The sequence below is a fragment of the Gymnoscopelus braueri genome (genome assembly GCF_963280865.1).
Source record: "Gymnoscopelus braueri genome assembly, chromosome: 8".
Lineage (NCBI taxonomy): Eukaryota > Metazoa > Chordata > Actinopteri > Myctophiformes > Myctophidae > Gymnoscopelus > Gymnoscopelus braueri.
The window spans coordinates 10,004,410-10,023,029 of record NC_137609.1 but is presented as its reverse complement, the minus strand read 5'-3'; the positions used below and the strand labels follow the sequence as shown (position 1 = coordinate 10,023,029).

At 42.3% G+C, this 18,620-nt stretch overlaps 1 protein-coding gene across 1 annotated transcript in view; it reads right to left on the bottom strand.

Moving 5' to 3' along the window:
- Positions 1 to 2,428: 2,428 nt before the first annotated feature.
- Positions 2,429 to 18,620, bottom strand: part of smad9 (SMAD family member 9) — a 21,316-nt gene continuing 5,124 nt past the window's right edge. The window contains exons 3-8 of the mRNA XM_080434523.1: positions 17,442 to 17,657; positions 11,260 to 11,532; positions 10,807 to 10,917; positions 7,840 to 8,061; positions 5,796 to 6,052; positions 2,429 to 3,284 (exon numbers count right to left, since the gene is read on the bottom strand). Coding sequence (XP_080290649.1) covers positions 3,141 to 3,284; positions 5,796 to 6,052; positions 7,840 to 8,061; positions 10,807 to 10,917; positions 11,260 to 11,532; positions 17,442 to 17,657 — 1,223 coding nt within the window. The 3' untranslated portion in view covers positions 2,429 to 3,140. The remainder of the gene's footprint in view (positions 3,285 to 5,795; positions 6,053 to 7,839; positions 8,062 to 10,806; positions 10,918 to 11,259; positions 11,533 to 17,441; positions 17,658 to 18,620) is intronic.

The window sequence follows — 18,620 nt, the reverse complement described above, 5'->3', positions numbered from 1 at the left end:
TCATCTTTCATCATCTGTGGAGTTTGAACTCACAGTCTTTGCACTCCGAGGCGTTTATCTTAACCACTGCACCAAAGTGGTTCATACTTAATCTGTTCTCTTGCACGCTGTTAAGTGAAGGATTAGAGGTACACGTACAAGAGCCAGGTACAAACTTGGAAACATTTAATTGCTAGATTTGAACCAAGAACTTCCTGTTTGTTAATCCTGTATCTTCACCACTGCACCACCGTGATTCATACTTGATCCATTCTCTTGCGCGCTCTTCAGTGAAAGATTAGATAAAGGTGCAAGAGTCAGGTAAAAGTTGGACAGATGTCCTGGTTGGATTTGAACAGGGAACCTTCTGGGTTGTAAGCCATGTATCTAAACCACTGCACCACAGAAGTTCTTACTCATTTTGTTCACTTGTGTGATCTTCAGTGAAAGATTAGATAAAGGTAAAAGCCCCAGGTAAAAGTTGGAAGGATGACGTTGTTGGATTTGAACTCAGAATCTGATGTGTGCAAGGCCTGTATCTTAACCACTGCTCCACCATGGTTAATACTCTCCCTGGTCTCTTGCACGCTCTTCAGTGAAAGATTAGATAAAGGTGCAAGAGTCAGGTAAAAGTTGGAAAAATGTCCTAGTTGGATTTGAACTCAGAACCTTCTGAGTGCAAGGCCTGTATCTTAACCACTGCTTCACTGTGATTAATACATAGTCTGTTCTATTATGCGGTTTTCGCTTTAAAATTGGTTACAAGAGCCAGGTAAAACTTGCTAGTTTCGTAACTAGAACCTCCTGTTTGTAAGGCACACAGGTCTTAAGCACTTCACCACCATGATTTACGTTTGATCTGTTCTCTTGCACACTCTTCACTGAAATATTCGATAAAGGTACAAGGGCCTACTAGATGTCCTTGCTGGTTTCAAACCAAGAACATTCTGTTTGCAAGCCCATACCATACCACCTAGTAGAGGGAGGAGACCCACCCCCAGAGGGAGTAGCTTAACACATTTTTATATTAAGCAAAGTATATTTTTATTGACTTTTGTATATATTAATTACTTCACTAGTTTGATTTCACAGCTGCTTAATTAGGTATTATTTAAGCCCTTTTGTATGTATGTTTTGTTAATGAACATCCTTGTTTATCTTGATGTATTAGTATTTTATTGAGTCACATGGTTTTGGATGACGTTTACTATTATTTTTATTTGAAAGCTTTAATTCAATTTTTTTAATATGGACCCTTGTGTGAATTTTGAACCTATGACCTTTGGCTTATAAACCTCTGATTCATCGCTTGAGCCACGCTGGCATAGGAAGATCAAGTGAGAAAGAAAAACTTAACCTTTTAGAATTTAAATAGTGACTTAAAACATTCCCAACAGTGGTCTTGCCACCTCCCCCTTCAACGTGAAATATGACCTAAAACATGTCATTGGTGTGAAAAGCTTAGTAGCCCAAGAGGAAAGGTAGGGTTTCACATTCTGAAGGTTGTGGGTTTGAGTCTTGGTTGTAGTGATTTTACACATTTGTCCTTTTTAAGGCAAAGAGCAGAAAGGGGTCTGTCTGCAGACTGCAGACTAGGGGCGTATCCTATTGGGGCGTATCCTATTGGGGCGTTTCGTATTATAGGGGGGCGTTTCGTATTCCTCGGGGGCGTTTCGTATTCCTCGGGACCGTACTCCTAGGAGAGCGGGGAATATAGGACCTAACCTAAACCTAACCCTAACCATAACCTTAGTGGGGCAATGGGATACGCCCCCTTTCTGAAACGCCCACAATGAGATACACCCCCTAGTCTCACAATGAGATACACCCCCTAGTCTGCAGTCTGCAGATAGACTCTGTTGAAAGAGCATGGAAGCTGCCTACTGCTCTCGACCCTAGTTTTGATCATCTAAAACAAATGACAAAACAGGTATGACATGTAATGTAACGCCATTATTAAGGCTAAAACAAAACATCTCTGTGTTTGCTCTCAATGAAAGAGTAAAAAATATTCCAACAAATGGTTTTAAACAATAACCAAATCTCCTAAAAAGATGTTTTGTTATTTTTAGCACTTCGTTTTATTGAGTTACGGGCAAGATTTTATATTTCAGTTTGAGACCTTTACTTTGATGGTTGTTTTAACTTTTTATATTGAGCCCTGCTTGAGTTTTGAACCTATGACCATCAGTCTATAGATTGAGCCACACTGGAATAGAATAAGGATGTGAAAACAAAATACATAACCTTTTAGAATTTAGGTGGGAGTCTACCTAGAGACTACACATTTATCCAAAATTAGACATTGGATTCAAGAAAAAAAAGCAGATTTTCCATTTACTTCTTCCATATATAGCATACTAAACATAAATCATAAGTCATTTATATAACACTCTGGCTTTTAAGAATACTGTATATTATATATATATAGCGATTAAGACTGTAAGACTTCAAGAACAAAAACTTTAATAGAACAAGTACAAATCAATAACCCAAACATCAGTAAGTACATAAGGTCAACATATGAAAATACATACTAATAATAATATAACATTTAAACATCATGAATCACTTATAGTACCTACACGTAAATCCCATTCTCCTTGGCTTGGAGTGCAGTTAACTTATCGGTCGAGAGAGAGAGAGTGAGAGTGAGAGTGAGAGAGAGAGAGAGAGAGAGAAAGAGAGAGAGGATAAATGCAGTGTCATAGTTGTACTGAAAGGAAGGGGAACGGTTGACCACTGTTACAGGGGCTATAAATTAACAAAAATGAAATCCAATGATAAGTAACATCATGTAGTTTGGAGTAACTGCAGCTGTCAGAGAATGAAATGAAAAGGCTTGTGTGTGTGTGTGTGTGTGTGTGTGTGTGTGTGTGTGTGTGTGTGTGTGTGTGTGTGTGTGTGTGTGTGTGTGTGTGTGTGTGTGTGTGTGTGTGTGTGTGTGTGTGTGTGTGTGCGTGTGTGTGGGGTAACATTTCCAGTACGGCCTTTGCGATGAAATGATGAGGTGGGAGGATGGGCAAGTCGATCGTGAGTCATACTCCGTAGTTACGACGTAGTAACTACAGAGTCGCGATGGCACTGTAAATGAAACTCGGGGCAGAAACCGACATACACAAGAAGCAGGCATGTGTGTGTGCGTGTGTGTGCATTGTTTGTTACGACACTGAGGAGATAGGGTTATGTGGGGAGCCCATTTGCGTGAGCACCTTATCCAGCCACTGCAAGGGCCCGTGCAGGTGCACCTCAATCCAGCAGGGGGTGCTGGTGACGTCCTGCCGGTGATACTCCGCCCCCCAGCCCTGAGCAGGAGAAGAGAGAAGGAGAGATGATGACAAAATTGAAGCATTTTCACATTTCAAATGTCAGCGATTCACGTCAGCTATACCGCCATGTCAGCATGTCAGCTGACAGGCTGAATGATGCTCGGTCTGTCAGGGGACATGCTGGTGCGTGGAAGAAGTACTCAGATTCTTTGTAAAAGTAGTAATACCACAATGTGGAAAGTCCTGTATTCCTAGAGTAAGTAATTTTGATGTCAATATTTTTATACTTTTAAAGTACCAAAAGTACTCATTATGCAGAATGAGTACTTTATTCACAATGTATTTGCAATGTAAAAGCGTTGAAAATGTGTCCAAATCTTTTGAAAATAGCATGTATAAAATTGGGCTGAATTGGTTTTGTTGGTAAGTTTTGTAATTACCGGTAGAACGTTCAAACTACATTTTTCAAATAGTTCTAGTGCAGTCAAAGGTACAATACCTGTATTTGCCTCAGAGATGTTGTGGAGCACAAGTACGTATAATTGATCCAAAAATGGAAATACTCAAGTAAAGTAACAGTACCTCAAAACTGTACAGTACTTGGAGTAAATGTACTTAGTAACTTAGTTAGTGTAGGGGGGAGGTACTTGCTCATGGGGATGACTGCCTGTGTGTCTGTGTCAATATGTAACAGGAGAAAGCCCACATCCGTGCACACATGTGATATCGCTCCACGAGAAACCAAAGATCAGCGGCAACCCACAGAGGAAAGTCTATGAAAGGCATACATGGTGTCCATCAGACATGTCCCATGCTGTTGCATCATTGAAGGGGGGGGGGGGATGAATTCATTCTACTATGCCACCAAAATGTGGAATGCCCTGCCACCAGCCATCAAATGTTGTGACTCCCTTTGCTCATTCACATTAACCACCCTAAAACGGTGGTTTTCAACCCTTTTCATATCAAGGTCCATTATTTATTGGGCATTTGAGCCACTGACCACCGTTTGATGAGATTTAGACTCTCAGACCCAAAACTTAGAATATTTAGTTGTCGTTGGATAAGATTTTCTCCACAATTTCATGCTGAATAACAGGCAAACGTTGAAAAAAATAACAATCTCTCTACATTCTAATTGCGTAGACTTCTTGTAAATTAAGTAACATCTCTTGTTTGTCATAAACATGACAAACAAGAGATGTTTAACAATAATTTAACCCTAAATAAAATGGAAAAAAAAAAAAAAAATCCATCATTTAGCTGAGTGCCACCTGGGACCCCCTCTAGGACCACTGGTGGTCCCCGGACCGCTGGTTGAGAACTACTGCCCTAAAAGACCACCTGTCCCAAATTGCAATGGGACCTAATTGAGATAAGTCTTCTAGCTTGCCCCCACCCACAGGGTAAAATGGTATTATTTGTCTTTTTAAAGATATGTTTTTCGGCTTTTCTGCCTTTATTTATAGTACACAGTAGAGATTGCCAGGACACAGGGATAGAGAGACGGGGGGTGACACGCAGCAAAGGTTGTCGGGATCATTCGAACCCACGACATTCTGTCATTAGAGCCTATGGGCCCTATCTTGGGCGCCGCCTTACCCCTAAACTTATTAGCCATATTTCACTATTTTTAAAACCATTTTTAGATAGTTCAACTAGCCGATCTACATCGACACGTTGTGAGCTTGTAGATTGGCTATTTGAACTATTTGAAAATGTTTTTCAAAATAGTAAAGAATGGCAAAGAAGTTTAAGGATAAGGAATAAGGGGGCCCTACATGTGGTTTGCGCCTGGACCGCTGGGCCATCTATAAAGAGCTAAAAGGTCATACTATTGTATGTCCTCAAAGTCCTCTCATAAGGCCTCAGCACTACATTGGCTTCCTTTACAGAAACAGGTCCTGTTTTTCTTTTACCAGCAGAAAGACTATTGTTCAATCTGTAATAATGTCTGTATTTGACTATGGGGATATATTGTATATGCATGCTTCACTCTCCACACTGAAGCCTCTGGAAGCAGTCTACCACAGCGCTTTGCGTTTTATTACTGGCGATGATTATCTCACCCATCACTGTATTTTATATGATAAAGTGGGTTGGCCATCTCTCGCAGTTCGTAGAGAGCAACATTGTATTCTATTTATTTATAAGGCCTTGTGTGGTAAACTTCCTTTATACCTATCCTCGCTTTTGGAACCAAGGGTTACTGGACATTCAACACGTTCAAACACACGTTAGATATACCAGTCCACGTAAGAGCAGTGAACAAGGAAAGACTGCTTTCGTGTACTATGCGCCACACAAATGGAACAAACTTCAGGACTCTCTGAAACTTCTCTGAAACTTCTTGAGGACACATAGTGACTGCGCCTGTTTCATGTAACACTATGTTTATTTGTGACATTGTAATGTGATTCAAATGTTTGTTATTGTTTCTCATGTATGTATTTTATATGTTGCTATCAGGGCGTCCTTGAAAAAGAGAGCTTGCTCTCAATGGGCTCCCTGAATAAATAAAGGAAAAAGAAAGACATTGCGGTTTACCTTGACGAAGCTCATGCGGATGGTGCACATCTTGGTCAGCTCGTAGACGACCTCGAAGCCGTGGTTGACGGACTGGGAGAGCAGCTGGGCGAACAGCTGGTTGTTGAAGATCTTCAGGCTGCAGCCGCTGGGGATCTTGCAGACGGTGGTGGCGTGGAAGCCGTGCTGGAAGTTGCAGTTGCGGCTCTGCACGAAGATGCTGCTGTCGCTCAGGCACTCGGCGTACACCTCCCCTCCCACGTAGTACAGGTGCAGACCTGCAGGGGGGGGGGGGGGGTCACACAAAAAGACATGTTACAATGCTGTTTAGGCCTTTAGCAGACGCTCTTAATCCAGAGCGACTTACGTTAAGCAAGGTAAACGTAAGTTAATAAATCAAATGCATAGAAATAGTAATCTAGGATCATAGGTAAACCAAGAACCTATCATCAGTCTAAACCAGGGGTCTTCAACGTTTTTCAGGCCAAGGACCCCTAACAGAGAGAGAGAGAGAGAGATGAAGCAGGGACCCCCTACACATACATTGTATAAAACTATGTTTGTTACTAGTTGGATTCATGCTAATGTGTATTTTTAGACAGTTAACCTTTCAAACCCTCTATATTTATTCAACTTGACCGTTGCCTCTGTACTTGGTCTGCTCTTTTTCCCTCTGGTCTACACCAACTATGAAAATAGCCGATCTACAAGCTCACAACTTGTAGATCTGCTATTGTCGTCTATAATGTTCCCTATCACACAAAGATTTGGCGGACCATGCATGTAGTAACTCTGAGGATCCCCTAGGGGTCACGGACCCCCTGTTGAAGAGCCCTGTCTAATTAGTATAATATCAGACCGCACACACACACATCCTCCTAACAGTTCCCTGGTTTATTGTAAAAGCCATGGGGATGTTTGATGTGTGTCCAGCCATGACGACAGCAGTGTGTTTTTCTGATGTCATATAATGACAAGAGTTAAACATTTGTCCCAAAGGACGGAGGGCTGGGCGGCCCTCTCTGTTTTCTCTCTGTTGGGTGGAAACCTCATGTCCAAAACTGCTACTTTTCAGGATTCAAATTCAAAAACAGCAAAAGTTCTACAAGCTCAAAACGAGCTTGTAGATCTGCTACTTTTTAATGCTTTTATGTGACGCTGTAGTATGATCAAGTAGGGCGTTCATTTAAGAAAAAACACAAAAAAGTTAAAATATGGAGATAAGAGGTTTCTGCCCGAGTGGCAGTGTTGATTTCGTCGACTAAAACTATGACGGAACATTTTCGCCGACTACCTTTTTTTCACTGACGAAAACGAATTACGACAGCATCAAGGCCCGCCAAAATACATTTTGATAGATTCTTTGATAGTCAGACATGCAAATGGACCATAAATGCACTGAGGAAAGAAGAGCTTTTGTTTTGAAGAATTTAAACCCATATTTAGGAAATGACTCAGAAGACTAATTTGATTTTATGAACGATTAATCAAAAAATAAATGTAAAAAGGGCTGGTTAAACCGTTAAAAGCCCCAAAGATGGATTTACAGATGGCTGAGAGATTGTCTCAGAGATTATCAGTACACCCTGTCATCATCAATCATAACAACCGTAAATTCAGACAGAGTGAGGCTGTCTAAAGATGTTTGTATTGTACTTTTACTTCTACTCCACTACATCTCAGAGGCAAATATTGTACTTTTACTCCACTACAATTATTTTGAAAACTTTAGTCACTAGTTTCTTTTTTGTTTTTGATTGTGAGCTTGTAGATCTGCTATTTTCATAAGATTTTTATACGTTTGAAAACATGTGAAATGGGACATTCTGCATAATGAGTATACTTTCTACTTTTGTACTTTAAGTATATTTTGATACCAATACTTTTGTACTTTTACTCAAGTAAATTTTGTGTTCCGGACTTGTAACAGAGTATTTCTACATTGCAGTATTGATACTTTTACTTAAGTAAAAACAATGGTTTTTTTTCACCACTGACACACAAACACACACACGCACACATACATACACACGCACACACACACGCACACACGCTCGCGCCTCACCTTTGCCTATGTGCCTGCGCGTGTGTTCGATGGTGGAGTTGCGGTTGACGTTTGACAGCAGGCCGAGGCAGAAGCGGTTCTTGTTGTTGGACGGGTCCGTGAAGCCGTCCACCAGCACGCTGCGGGACGAGGCGTGGAACGTCTCGCCCACCCGGTTGTTGAGCTCGTAGTACGCTATGGAACACCAGTACTCCGGCTCCTCGTAGCACACCGGCCGCAGTTCTGTACGGGAACAACATGTGTTATACTGTAGTTAGTGGTGGACAAAGTTAACTCACTTTACTTAAGTAAAAGTATCAATACTGCAATGTAGAAGTACTCTGTTACAAGTAAAAGTCCGGAATTCAAAATGTACTTGAGTAAAAGAACAAAAGTACTGTATCAAAATGTACTTACACATAGGCAAAGGTGAGGCGCGTGTCTGTGTGTCTGTGTGTGTGTGTGTGTGTGTGCGTGTGTGCGCGTGTGCGCGTGTGCGTGTGTGTGTGTGTGTGTGTGTGTGTGTGTGTGTGTGTGTGTGTGTGTGTGTACTGTACCACATGTACATGTGTTATTATATGTTAACCCATTAAGACCGGGAACGCATCTGTGTAACCACTTTAACCATTATCTTATACTTTGGCTATTCAAAAATAGCAGATATACAAGCTCATAGCGCGGCACCGAGTGCCACGCTATGAGCTTGTAGATCTGCAATTTTTGAAAAATCATGACATTTTGTGCAAATCTTTGAATATACAGATCTTTAAAGGAGAATTCCGGACAAATTAAGTGTTATCTTTCATGTCTCGTTACTCACCTAGCGACGTAAAAAGTGGCGTTCTTTTTTTCCATATATTCCCCTGTCGTCATTTTTTAAACACCCTCCGTTGTTATAATGGGAGCGAGTGGGTTAGTGAAGTTCGTCTATTATAACCAACGCAATGTTATTTTTTTCTCTACTACGATTCATTGTAGAGTCTCATGATAGTCAAACATGCGCTGAAAATTCCTGCGAGCCTGCCGTTAATGGCGAACGATTTAACACTGGTTGCTTGTTTCCAGAATCTGGCAACACGAGTTGCCAGGTTCTGGAAAGAAACAAGCATCCAGTGTTAAATCGTTCGCCATTAACGGCAGGCTCGCAGGAATTTTCAGCGCATGTTTGACTATCATGAGACTCTACAATGAATCGTAGTAGAGAAAAAAATAACATTGCGTTGGTTATAATAGACGAACTTCACTAACCCACTCGCTCCCATTATAACAACGGAGGGTGTTTAAAAAATGACGACAGGGGAATATATGGAAAAAAAGAACGCCACTTTTTACGTCGCTAGGTGAGTAACGAGACATGAAAGATAACACTTAATTTGTCCGGAATTCTCCTTTAAAGCAAACATTTGTAACTCAAATCTTTGCTTCTGGGGGTCCCTGGAACAAAATATTTTGAGATGGGGGTCCGTGGCCAAATACATATACATTTTGGTGTCCTTGACATGAAAAAGTTTGAGAACCACTGACATAGTAACATACGTTTTTTTTTCTTCAAAAAACTGGCCTCAGGTTAAAGGTGAAGGAGCTTGTCGGTGTCCGTGTGTCGAGCAGTGTTAATTTCGTTGACTAAAACTATGACGAAAAACATGTTTGTTGACTACCCTTTTTCACTGATGAAAACTAAATTAAAACTAAATTAAAACTAAGCTATGATGACTAAATATATAAAACTATGACTAAATATATATTGACAATTTCATCCAAAAATAAAAACTGGACTAAAATGTTATGGAGGGACTATTGGCCGGAGAAGAGATCCAGAACTAAGACAAGTCATTTTATGCTTGATTGAGTATGGTGTCACGCTCCGAAAATAGCCGATCTACAAGCTTGTAGATCGACTATTTTCAGTAGCCGGTCAACAAATCAGGCATTAAGACGCCATCAAGGCCTGCTAAAATACATTTTAGTCTATTAAATCAACTGTAGATTTAGTTGACTAAAACTAGACTAAAACTAAAACTTTTCAGATGACTAAAATATGACAAAAACTAAATAGAAATGTATTCAAAAGACTTGAAATTTGCTGTCGAAATCAACACTGGTGAAGAGTAGATTTCATAATAAGTGCATCGTTTACCGGTTTGATTCCTGTGTCTTTCACCCTCAATGTCCTTTCTCTCTGCATTGTTCTGTGTTAGCCTGGGCAGCATTCCTTTTCGGGTCTATGATCCGGTCGGGAGTGGAAGTAGCCCTACGTCACCAGGCGCGTCATCCGCGTCATCAGGCGACCGGATCGCGACAATCCGGAAAGACGTCACCCCAAAATAGGTCCGTCCTAATAAAATCCTTGATGCGGCGTAGTTTAGCTTATTTTTTAAATATAAATGTGAGTGTACTTTCCGGAGACTATTTAGCGTCTGTATTATCCGTATTATCCCACGGGGAAATTCTATTCCATTTAAATAGGGATTGGGGAACCAAAACAAAGCGGCACCGCAAAACCGGATCGCGACAATCAGGAAAGAGGATTATTTTTTCTTTTTTTTTTCAGTAGGCGTGGCCTAGACCGGATCATATGGGTCTTTAGTAACGCATACCAGGCTTTCCTTCGAGGTGGAAAGACTGGTGACGCGAGGTTAGTTCTGTGTAATTAAAAGCATGAATAATTTAAACGTGTCCTTGTGAACGGACGTCTCGTTCCTCAGGCCATCATCAACACTGAACGCAGGGTGCCCATGTTGGCTATAAGTACGGCGGTAGGCCTATTGGAGGTAACCAATGCTAATGATGAAGCTGACAGAAGGAACAGAGTGCCATCAATCAGCCCACTTCTACAATTCCAAGTGCTTGTCAGGGTGGGGGGTCCCCAGTTCAATTATGATTATGTTGGGGGCTCACGGCCTGAAAGGTTTGGGAACCCTTGCAGCACAGTGTGAGTGGAGTTGTACGTTTAGAGTGTTGTGTATGTGTGTGAATGCTATACAGTACCTCTGTTGGGCGCGGAGAGGATCAGTTTCTGTCCGTTTGGAGAGTTGCTGGGCTTGACGTCTTCGTGAGGGCTGGTCTCCATCATGCTGTAAGGGGGTGGGGGGGTCTCCGCTGCAATGGAAGAGAAGAGGGAAGAGAGGGACTTAATGATAATAATTATTATAACGGACATGTACACATGTATTTTCAGAGAGCAACTCCCAAGCGCAACCAAACAAAAAAAGACTTGTCTTTTAGTTCTACTGGATCTCTTCTCCACTAGTTCCCTCACTAACATTTTAGTCTAGTTTTCATTTGTTGACAAAATTGTCAATACATTTAGTATTAGTTTCAGTCATCATAGCTTAGTTTTTATTTTGTTTTCGTCAGTGAAAAAAGGTAGTCGACGAACATTTTTCGTCATAGTTTTAGTCGACGAAATCAACACTGGTGAGGTGAGGCTCTAACCTATACCTGTGATGTGGTACGGGCTGCCGGGCTCTGCTCCGCTGTTGGGGGAGTTGGGGTAGCTCTGCGAGGAGGGTGGGGACTGGGTGAGCGAGGACGAGGAGGCGGGCGAGGACGAGGAAGGGAAGGAGGTGCACGGCAGAGGAGGGAAGGAGTCGGGGAAGGTGGCGTTCTGCGGCATCAGCGGCTCGTTGTGCAGAGACGCGTTCCTGAACTTGGCCAGCAGGCTGTGCTGTGGGTTGAACTCACTGTGGCGAGGCACCAAGACTGGAGGGAGAACTGAGAGAATGAGAGAGAGAGAGAGCGAGCGAGCGACTTATAAAATGTTCAAAAATAGCAGACGTACAAGCTTACATGCGAGCTTGTACGTCTGCTATTTTTGAATATCCAACATATAAATGGATAAAGTGGTTAAAATGATTGTGCTGCTATATTAACTACTTTTTGCTGGGGACCCCTGGAACGCCCCCAAGTACCCCCTGGGGGTCCCCAGACCCCACTTTGAGAACCACCAACATAAAACGTCACTGTTCCACAAATCACAACAAATGTATCTTGGGCATGAGATCATTCTATAATGACAAGCAGCCCACTAGTCATTCTCCCTGAACTCATGAACCAGATAATGACTAAATAACCTGATCTGTCAAGAAATACATTTTGCCAACAAATCTCCTGTTGTGATGCTCTGTGTACGTTGAGCCAACGATGAACATGACCTCGTTTAGCACTTCTTCAAGGGTCTAGAGCAAGGGGCTAGAATCCAGCTTGTAAATTGAGGCTATATAGGAAGTGTGACAGTTCATATGACTGGCCTGTAGTCTCGCTGTTTCACCCTGCTGGTTGCAGAAGCATTTAGGCTCTATTCAAGCGGATGGGTTTTGGGACAAACTTTACACTCGATTTCATTACCTTAATAAACATTGGCATAAACACTATATGCTTCCAGTCGCTAGTTTAAAGTCTTCTTTCAATCACCATGACATGCGTTTTGGTAAATTATGGTCCCATTTATTTTAAAATGAATGATAAAGTAGGGTATGTTTCTAGGGTTTCTACTGGTTCTACCGAGTGAAAACCCGCCCTCGCTGCGGTTTCAGCCAACAGCATTAATCTCCGGCCACATTTCGGACCGGATATCAACCGGATATAGAAAGATGGCGGATTTGAAATCGCTGCAAAATAGGCTTATTTTCGGGTCTGTAGAATCTAATGGCGTGACGCTGTCCATAATCTTTTACGGTCTATGATCTAGAGCAGTGTCAGGCAAAAGGTGGCCGGAGGGCCAAAAGTTGTCCCGTCAGTGATGATGACATCTGGCTCGGCAAATGATTTTGTAAATAATGTACAATATCAGACAGTCTCACATATACTGTAGGCTAGTGATTCTCAAAGTGGGGTCCAGGTTAAGTGAGTACACACACAGCTCTATCAGTATGCAGTTGAAACACACACACACACACACACGCGCACGCACACGCACACGCACACGCACACGCACACGCACACACACACACACACACGCACGCACGCACGCGCGAAAACACACACACACACACACACACACACACACACACACACACACACACACACACACACACACACACACACACACACACACACACATCTTTCTTTAGTAACTTTTATAGCAATAAATAGCAAACAGGATTAAGAGTGGGAAGAAGGAGGAGAAAGGGGGAGAGATGGATGGGATTGAGACAGAAAGAAAGAAAGAAAGAAAGAAAGAAAGAAAGAAAGAAAGAAAGAAAGAAAGAAAGAAGAAGAAGAAGAAGAAGGCCGCCGACCCCCATCTCAAACATATTTTGTTCCAGGGACCCCCCAGAAGCAAAGATTTGAGTTTAAAATGTTCGCTTTAAAAAACATATATATATTCAAAGATTTGCAAAGATTTTCATGATTTTTTCAAAAATAGCAGGTCTACAAGCTCATAGCCGCGCTATGAGCCCAATGAACCCAAGGACTTTGAGAACCGATGACGTAGAAAAAGAAAGTAAGCGAGAGAAAGGGAGAGAGAGTGAGAAAGACAGACAGAGAGAGATACTGTAATTGTGAAATATCATATTACTGCAAATCTAGTTGGCTGGAGAAACGGCATGATTAGATCAGATGTCTGTATTCTTTGAACTGCCAGCCTTTATATAAAACCAAACAACACTGACCACCAGCCACTAGGGTTGTAGTACTCGAGACCGGTCTCGGTCTCGAGACCGCTTTTTGATTTACTCGGTCTTGTCTCGGTCTCGCCCATAATTTGACTCGGTCTTGTCTCGGTCTCGCCCATAATTTCACTCGGTCTTGACTCGGACTCGGACTAAGGGACTCGGGACTCGGCCCCCACCGAGTCCACTCGAGTCCAAGACCAAGTCACTACAATGCAATGAAATACATTTTTTATACCTACCCATATTATGAGGAGCCTATTCACATTAACATTCTAAGAGAGCTGTCTGGCGCTTATGGACAGCTGTCTTGGAGCGCATCATCTCGTGGTTGACAGCGAAACAGCAGCAGCAGAACACACTCTGCCATGTCCCTCTAGTTTATATTATTTTTAAATTATTTCCACTAACAGCGCAAGCTTTCCAGGTGTTTATTTATTTATTGTCTCCGCCAGGCCGAAGGCATGGCGAGAGAGTATGTTTTACCCCCTGTCCGTCCGTCCGTGTGTCCGTCCGTCCGTCCGTCCGTCTGTCACCAGCTAATCTCCGGCACCGTTGGCCCGGTCGCTCCGAAACTGTGCACACACACTCCCTGGATGCCAATTCAGAACCTCTGCCCCAAATCTTTCACATGGGCCTGTTACAGCGCCACCAGGAGGCTGATTTGTGCAAAACCCATTTTTTTATATTACTCCTACAAATTGTATCCAAACGTCATGCAAATCGGTACACAGTATCTCTATAGTCATGTGATCAACACGGATCTGTCCGATTTCCCATATTCCATCCTCATTTCCTAAGGTTGGCTTCCAAAGTTTGCAGGATTGGTCAGTTTTGAACAAAAAGCCTCAAAGTATACACACAGCTTGCGATTTCCGTGAAATTTCACACGCACATTCCCACTAGGCGGAGGAAGAAATACCACCCTTCTCACATTGGCCTGTTATAGCGCCACCAGCAGGTCTAATTTAGCAAAACTAATTTTTGGAACAAAATGCCTCAATGCAAGAATAAATGGCATGGTTGGCACCCTTTTCACATTGGCCTATTATAGCGCCACCAGGAGGCCAGAATAACGTACCTAACCTGGCGGAGACCTGTGCTTCTAGTTTATTGTGTGTTCACTGTGTAGCCTGTGGTTGTTTTAATAAACGAGATTCTCTAAAGATGATTAGAGACGGCTTTCAGTAAGGTTTCCTTGCGCACATTATTGATTGCCAGTGGCTGACAGCGCGTGTGCGCATCTAATCACAAAACCCGACGCTTGATCAACAGAAAAATATAGATGAATACATTTGACAAAATACAGCGAAATCCCAAAATTATTAGAGTCTTAATATCCAGTAAGCAATAGAAATGAACTGCAAACAAATTCAAAGTTATAGGCTATCAATATCACACAAAAGTAGAGAGAAGCTGTGATCTCACCTCACAAACAAATGGACAAGAAATAAATAATCATGTTTGTTTGTCAACAATGATCTAAATGGAAAGTTTATTTCAGCTATGTGACAGTTTGACATAGTTTGAGCCATTTTTGCTGCGCAGCACAGTCCTCGTTTAAGTTCATTGCCTTCACCTGTTGTTCTGCTGTGCGCAACAGGGCATATCTCCGCCAGGCCAGGTTTACCTACCCAGGCCATGAAATTCATAGGCAGTCATCGTAGCCAATTAGAATGAAATATGCTAAAACTGACTCATGTACTGATACAGAACCGTCGCTGTTGGGTGGAAACCTTGTATGTTCCTTTTTTTATTATTATTTAAAAACTGGTGAAAATAGCCAATCTACAAGCTTCAATTATTAATAATTAAGAAATATTATATTTTAAATAGTGCAAAATCAACTAAAGTCATTGTTAGTGCAAGTTCAATCACATTTAATTTGAATGAAAATAATTTGTGGGGAAAATACATAAAATACATAAAATCTGTGAATCTAATGTGATTCATATGACCCCTACTTCAGTCAGTGAAGTCCAGGGCTGAATGTGACAAATATTGAGACCAATATAACTTAGTACAAATATTGGTCATTTGCCAGTATGGGTTATATTACACAGATAGTTATACTATTCTTGTACTATATTAAAATAAAATCATCCTTAACCTTCAAATTAAATTCATTATGTCCGTGGACTTTAAAAAAAATGCCCTGGCATTTGGCCTTTGTGCCCTAAAAAATGACAAAAGGCCAAGTGGCCTTGCCCCTGGCCTAAAATGATGAAATTCCAGGCCTGGTCACAATGCGTCATGGGACGCATTGTGAGCTTGTAGATCTGCTTTTTTTTAAATATATATATAACTACTGTAGCTTGTTATTATGACGTTTACATATTTTAAAACTGAAGATGCAAACGCATATTGAATGACAGTGCGTTTAAATTGAATGTCTCACCAGTGTTTGAAACACTGATATATTGCTGGGGTGTGAGACTTAGTCATTGATTGGTCAATAACTTTACCATTCACATGTAATTCAGTCATTAAAGTAGCACATATCGATGTGCTATGTAATGATGGCTCCTTGTCATTAAAGGGGAGTAGTTTTCATTGTTCTGTCTGTAAGGAACATTAATGTGTAATGATGATAATGGCTCATTGGTCAATTTGGTCATTGTTGTTTGGTCTAGGTTTACCATTGAGATGTAATTAATTCAGTAAAAATAACTAAATAGCTAATTGCTCTGCCATTCATTAAACGATGCAAAGATTTTTTTAAATGTCAAAATAAAAACAAAACAAAACTAGAAAAAGGGCTCCTCGGAGCACAGGTCTCCGCCAGGTCAGGAAGGTTATTGTGGCTTCCTGGTGGCACTATAACAGGCCAATGTGAAAAGGGCGGCATTTCTTCCTCTCTAGTGGGAATGTGTGTGGAAAATTTCACGGAAATTGCACGCTGCGTTCATGATTTGAGGCATTTTGTTCCAAACTGACCTATACTGCAAACTAATGTTAGCAAATTAGGCACATCCGTCTTGATCACATGACTATAGAGATACTGTGTACTGATTTGCGTGATTTTTGGACAGAATCTGAAGGAGTAATAGCAACAAATTTGTTTTACAAAAGTCAGCCTCCCGGTGGCGCTCTAACAGGCAGATGTGAAAAATGCAGGGCAAGGGTTTTTCCTTGGCCTCTAGGGAGTGTGCAAAGTTTCCTGTGGCCTGTCATAGCGCCACCATGAGGCTGATTTGAACATTTTCTATCAAATAAGAAAAAAATAAAAATTAAATCTGGTCTCGGTCTCGACTCGGTCTCGCCTCCGGTCGGTCTCGGCCTCGACTCGGTCTCGCCTCCCGTCGGTCTCGGTCTTGACTCGGACTCGACCCCCTCCCTGGCCTCTCGGACTCGGTCTTGACTCGGACTCGCCCCCCCTCGGACTTGGTCTTGACTTGGACTCGCTTTAGGTGGTCTCGACTACAACCCTACCAGCCACACAGAGCAGCACTGTGATCACACACAGTGCCCACAGAAGGCCAACACATTCACCACATAACTCCTGAAAGATATGTTAACACCCGTGCAAACCACATCAGTTATACATACTTTGAGATAAGATATAATAAAACTCTAGTGGTCAAGCATGAAAATGTGTCTCTATCCCTCTCTTTCTTCAATGAAAAAAACAATTAGCTGATGAATTGATAATAAAAAAAAAGAGACAATTTGTCATTGCATCATTGTTCCTTGCATACTGCCCTGTAATGGCAGCTACTGTATGCCAATACACAGTATAGCTGTTATTCAGCAGCTGATTCTGGATTCAATAATGTCCCACACCCCAGGGAGGACGTTGTATATCGTCGCTGTTGGGCAAACACCTCTTATCTCCGTAGTCTAACTTTTTGTGGGGTTTTTTTGGTAAATGAATGCCCTACTTGATCATACTACAGCCTTAACCACTAGAATGACTATGACCAGTTAGTATTAAGATGGAGCCATTTGAGGTCATTCTTAAATCTTGCAAGAGAATTTCAGGGCTGAAGGGAGGGCATTCATGCCTACCTGGGGTCTCCACACGCCTGTAGTGGTAGGGGTTGATGCAGATGTCCTTCTGCTTGGCTCCGAAGGGGAACTCGCAGCACTCCAGCGCCTTGAGCTCGTGGTGGGACTGCAGGTCGGGCCAGCGCCACACGCGGCAGTAGATGACGTGGGGCAGGCCTTTCCTGTGGGACACCTGCAGCCTCCCGTCTAGCGAGCGAGGAATGGTCACGCACTTGCCTGTAAACCAGCCCAAAAGAAACACGGCCATCAATGGGTTAGTAAATACATCAGGTATCAAAGCACGCTTGCTTATTTGTCAGCAGGTTTAAGGTCAAGATGCCATGCTTTGAACACATTAAAACTCCTGGCCTAGGATCAGATCCAACTGGATCCTGCTGGTAACTGCACACCCTGCCCCTACTAAAGTACATCTTTTAATCACCTATATCAAGTTCTTCACAGGCTGGCCCCAAATTATGTAACGAACTACTGTTCCCCAAGGTCAATACAAGATTACTTAGGTCTTCAGAGTCAGACAAAGTCATGATCACGGCCCTGTTGTGTCCATGATGTGACTGTTTAGCCACTGAGTGTGCCTCTGCCCCTTCCTTGCCCTGCTGCTATTTCCCCTCAGCCAATCTCCTAAGCCAGATTCCAAACCCGAAAATCTCGGCCACTCGCTCACTCCCACTCGGTCACTCCGACTCCAAACCGGATGTGCTAAATTCCAATTACTCAGTTGCTTCTTGGAGGAGGCGAGTGGAGTCGAGTGGAGGAGCCGAGGAGGCTCTCTACTTCCGCATTTAGCGAGTGTACATCAAGTGTAGGCTCGACGACTCTCCACAGCTCCTCCGCGGCAGACTTCCGCATCACGTGTACACTTTTTTTTTTTTTTTTCCCTTCTCCCGTGACGTATACATGGTCCTCCTCCACATGTGGCCACACAAACAATGCTTGAAACCCGAAACCATGCCCTGAAAACACCGGCTGCCCCCCACCCCCCCCCTTCGCCCCCGCCGATCACTATTCACTAGTTGCGCATCTCACACACACACACACACACACACACACACACACACAGTGTAAATTGACTGAAAAGACGCAACAATATGATATAAAGTATAATACAATTAGCCTATATACATTGTATATTGTGCACACTTATTCTGTCTAAAGCTGATAGTTCATTTCTCTCCTTGC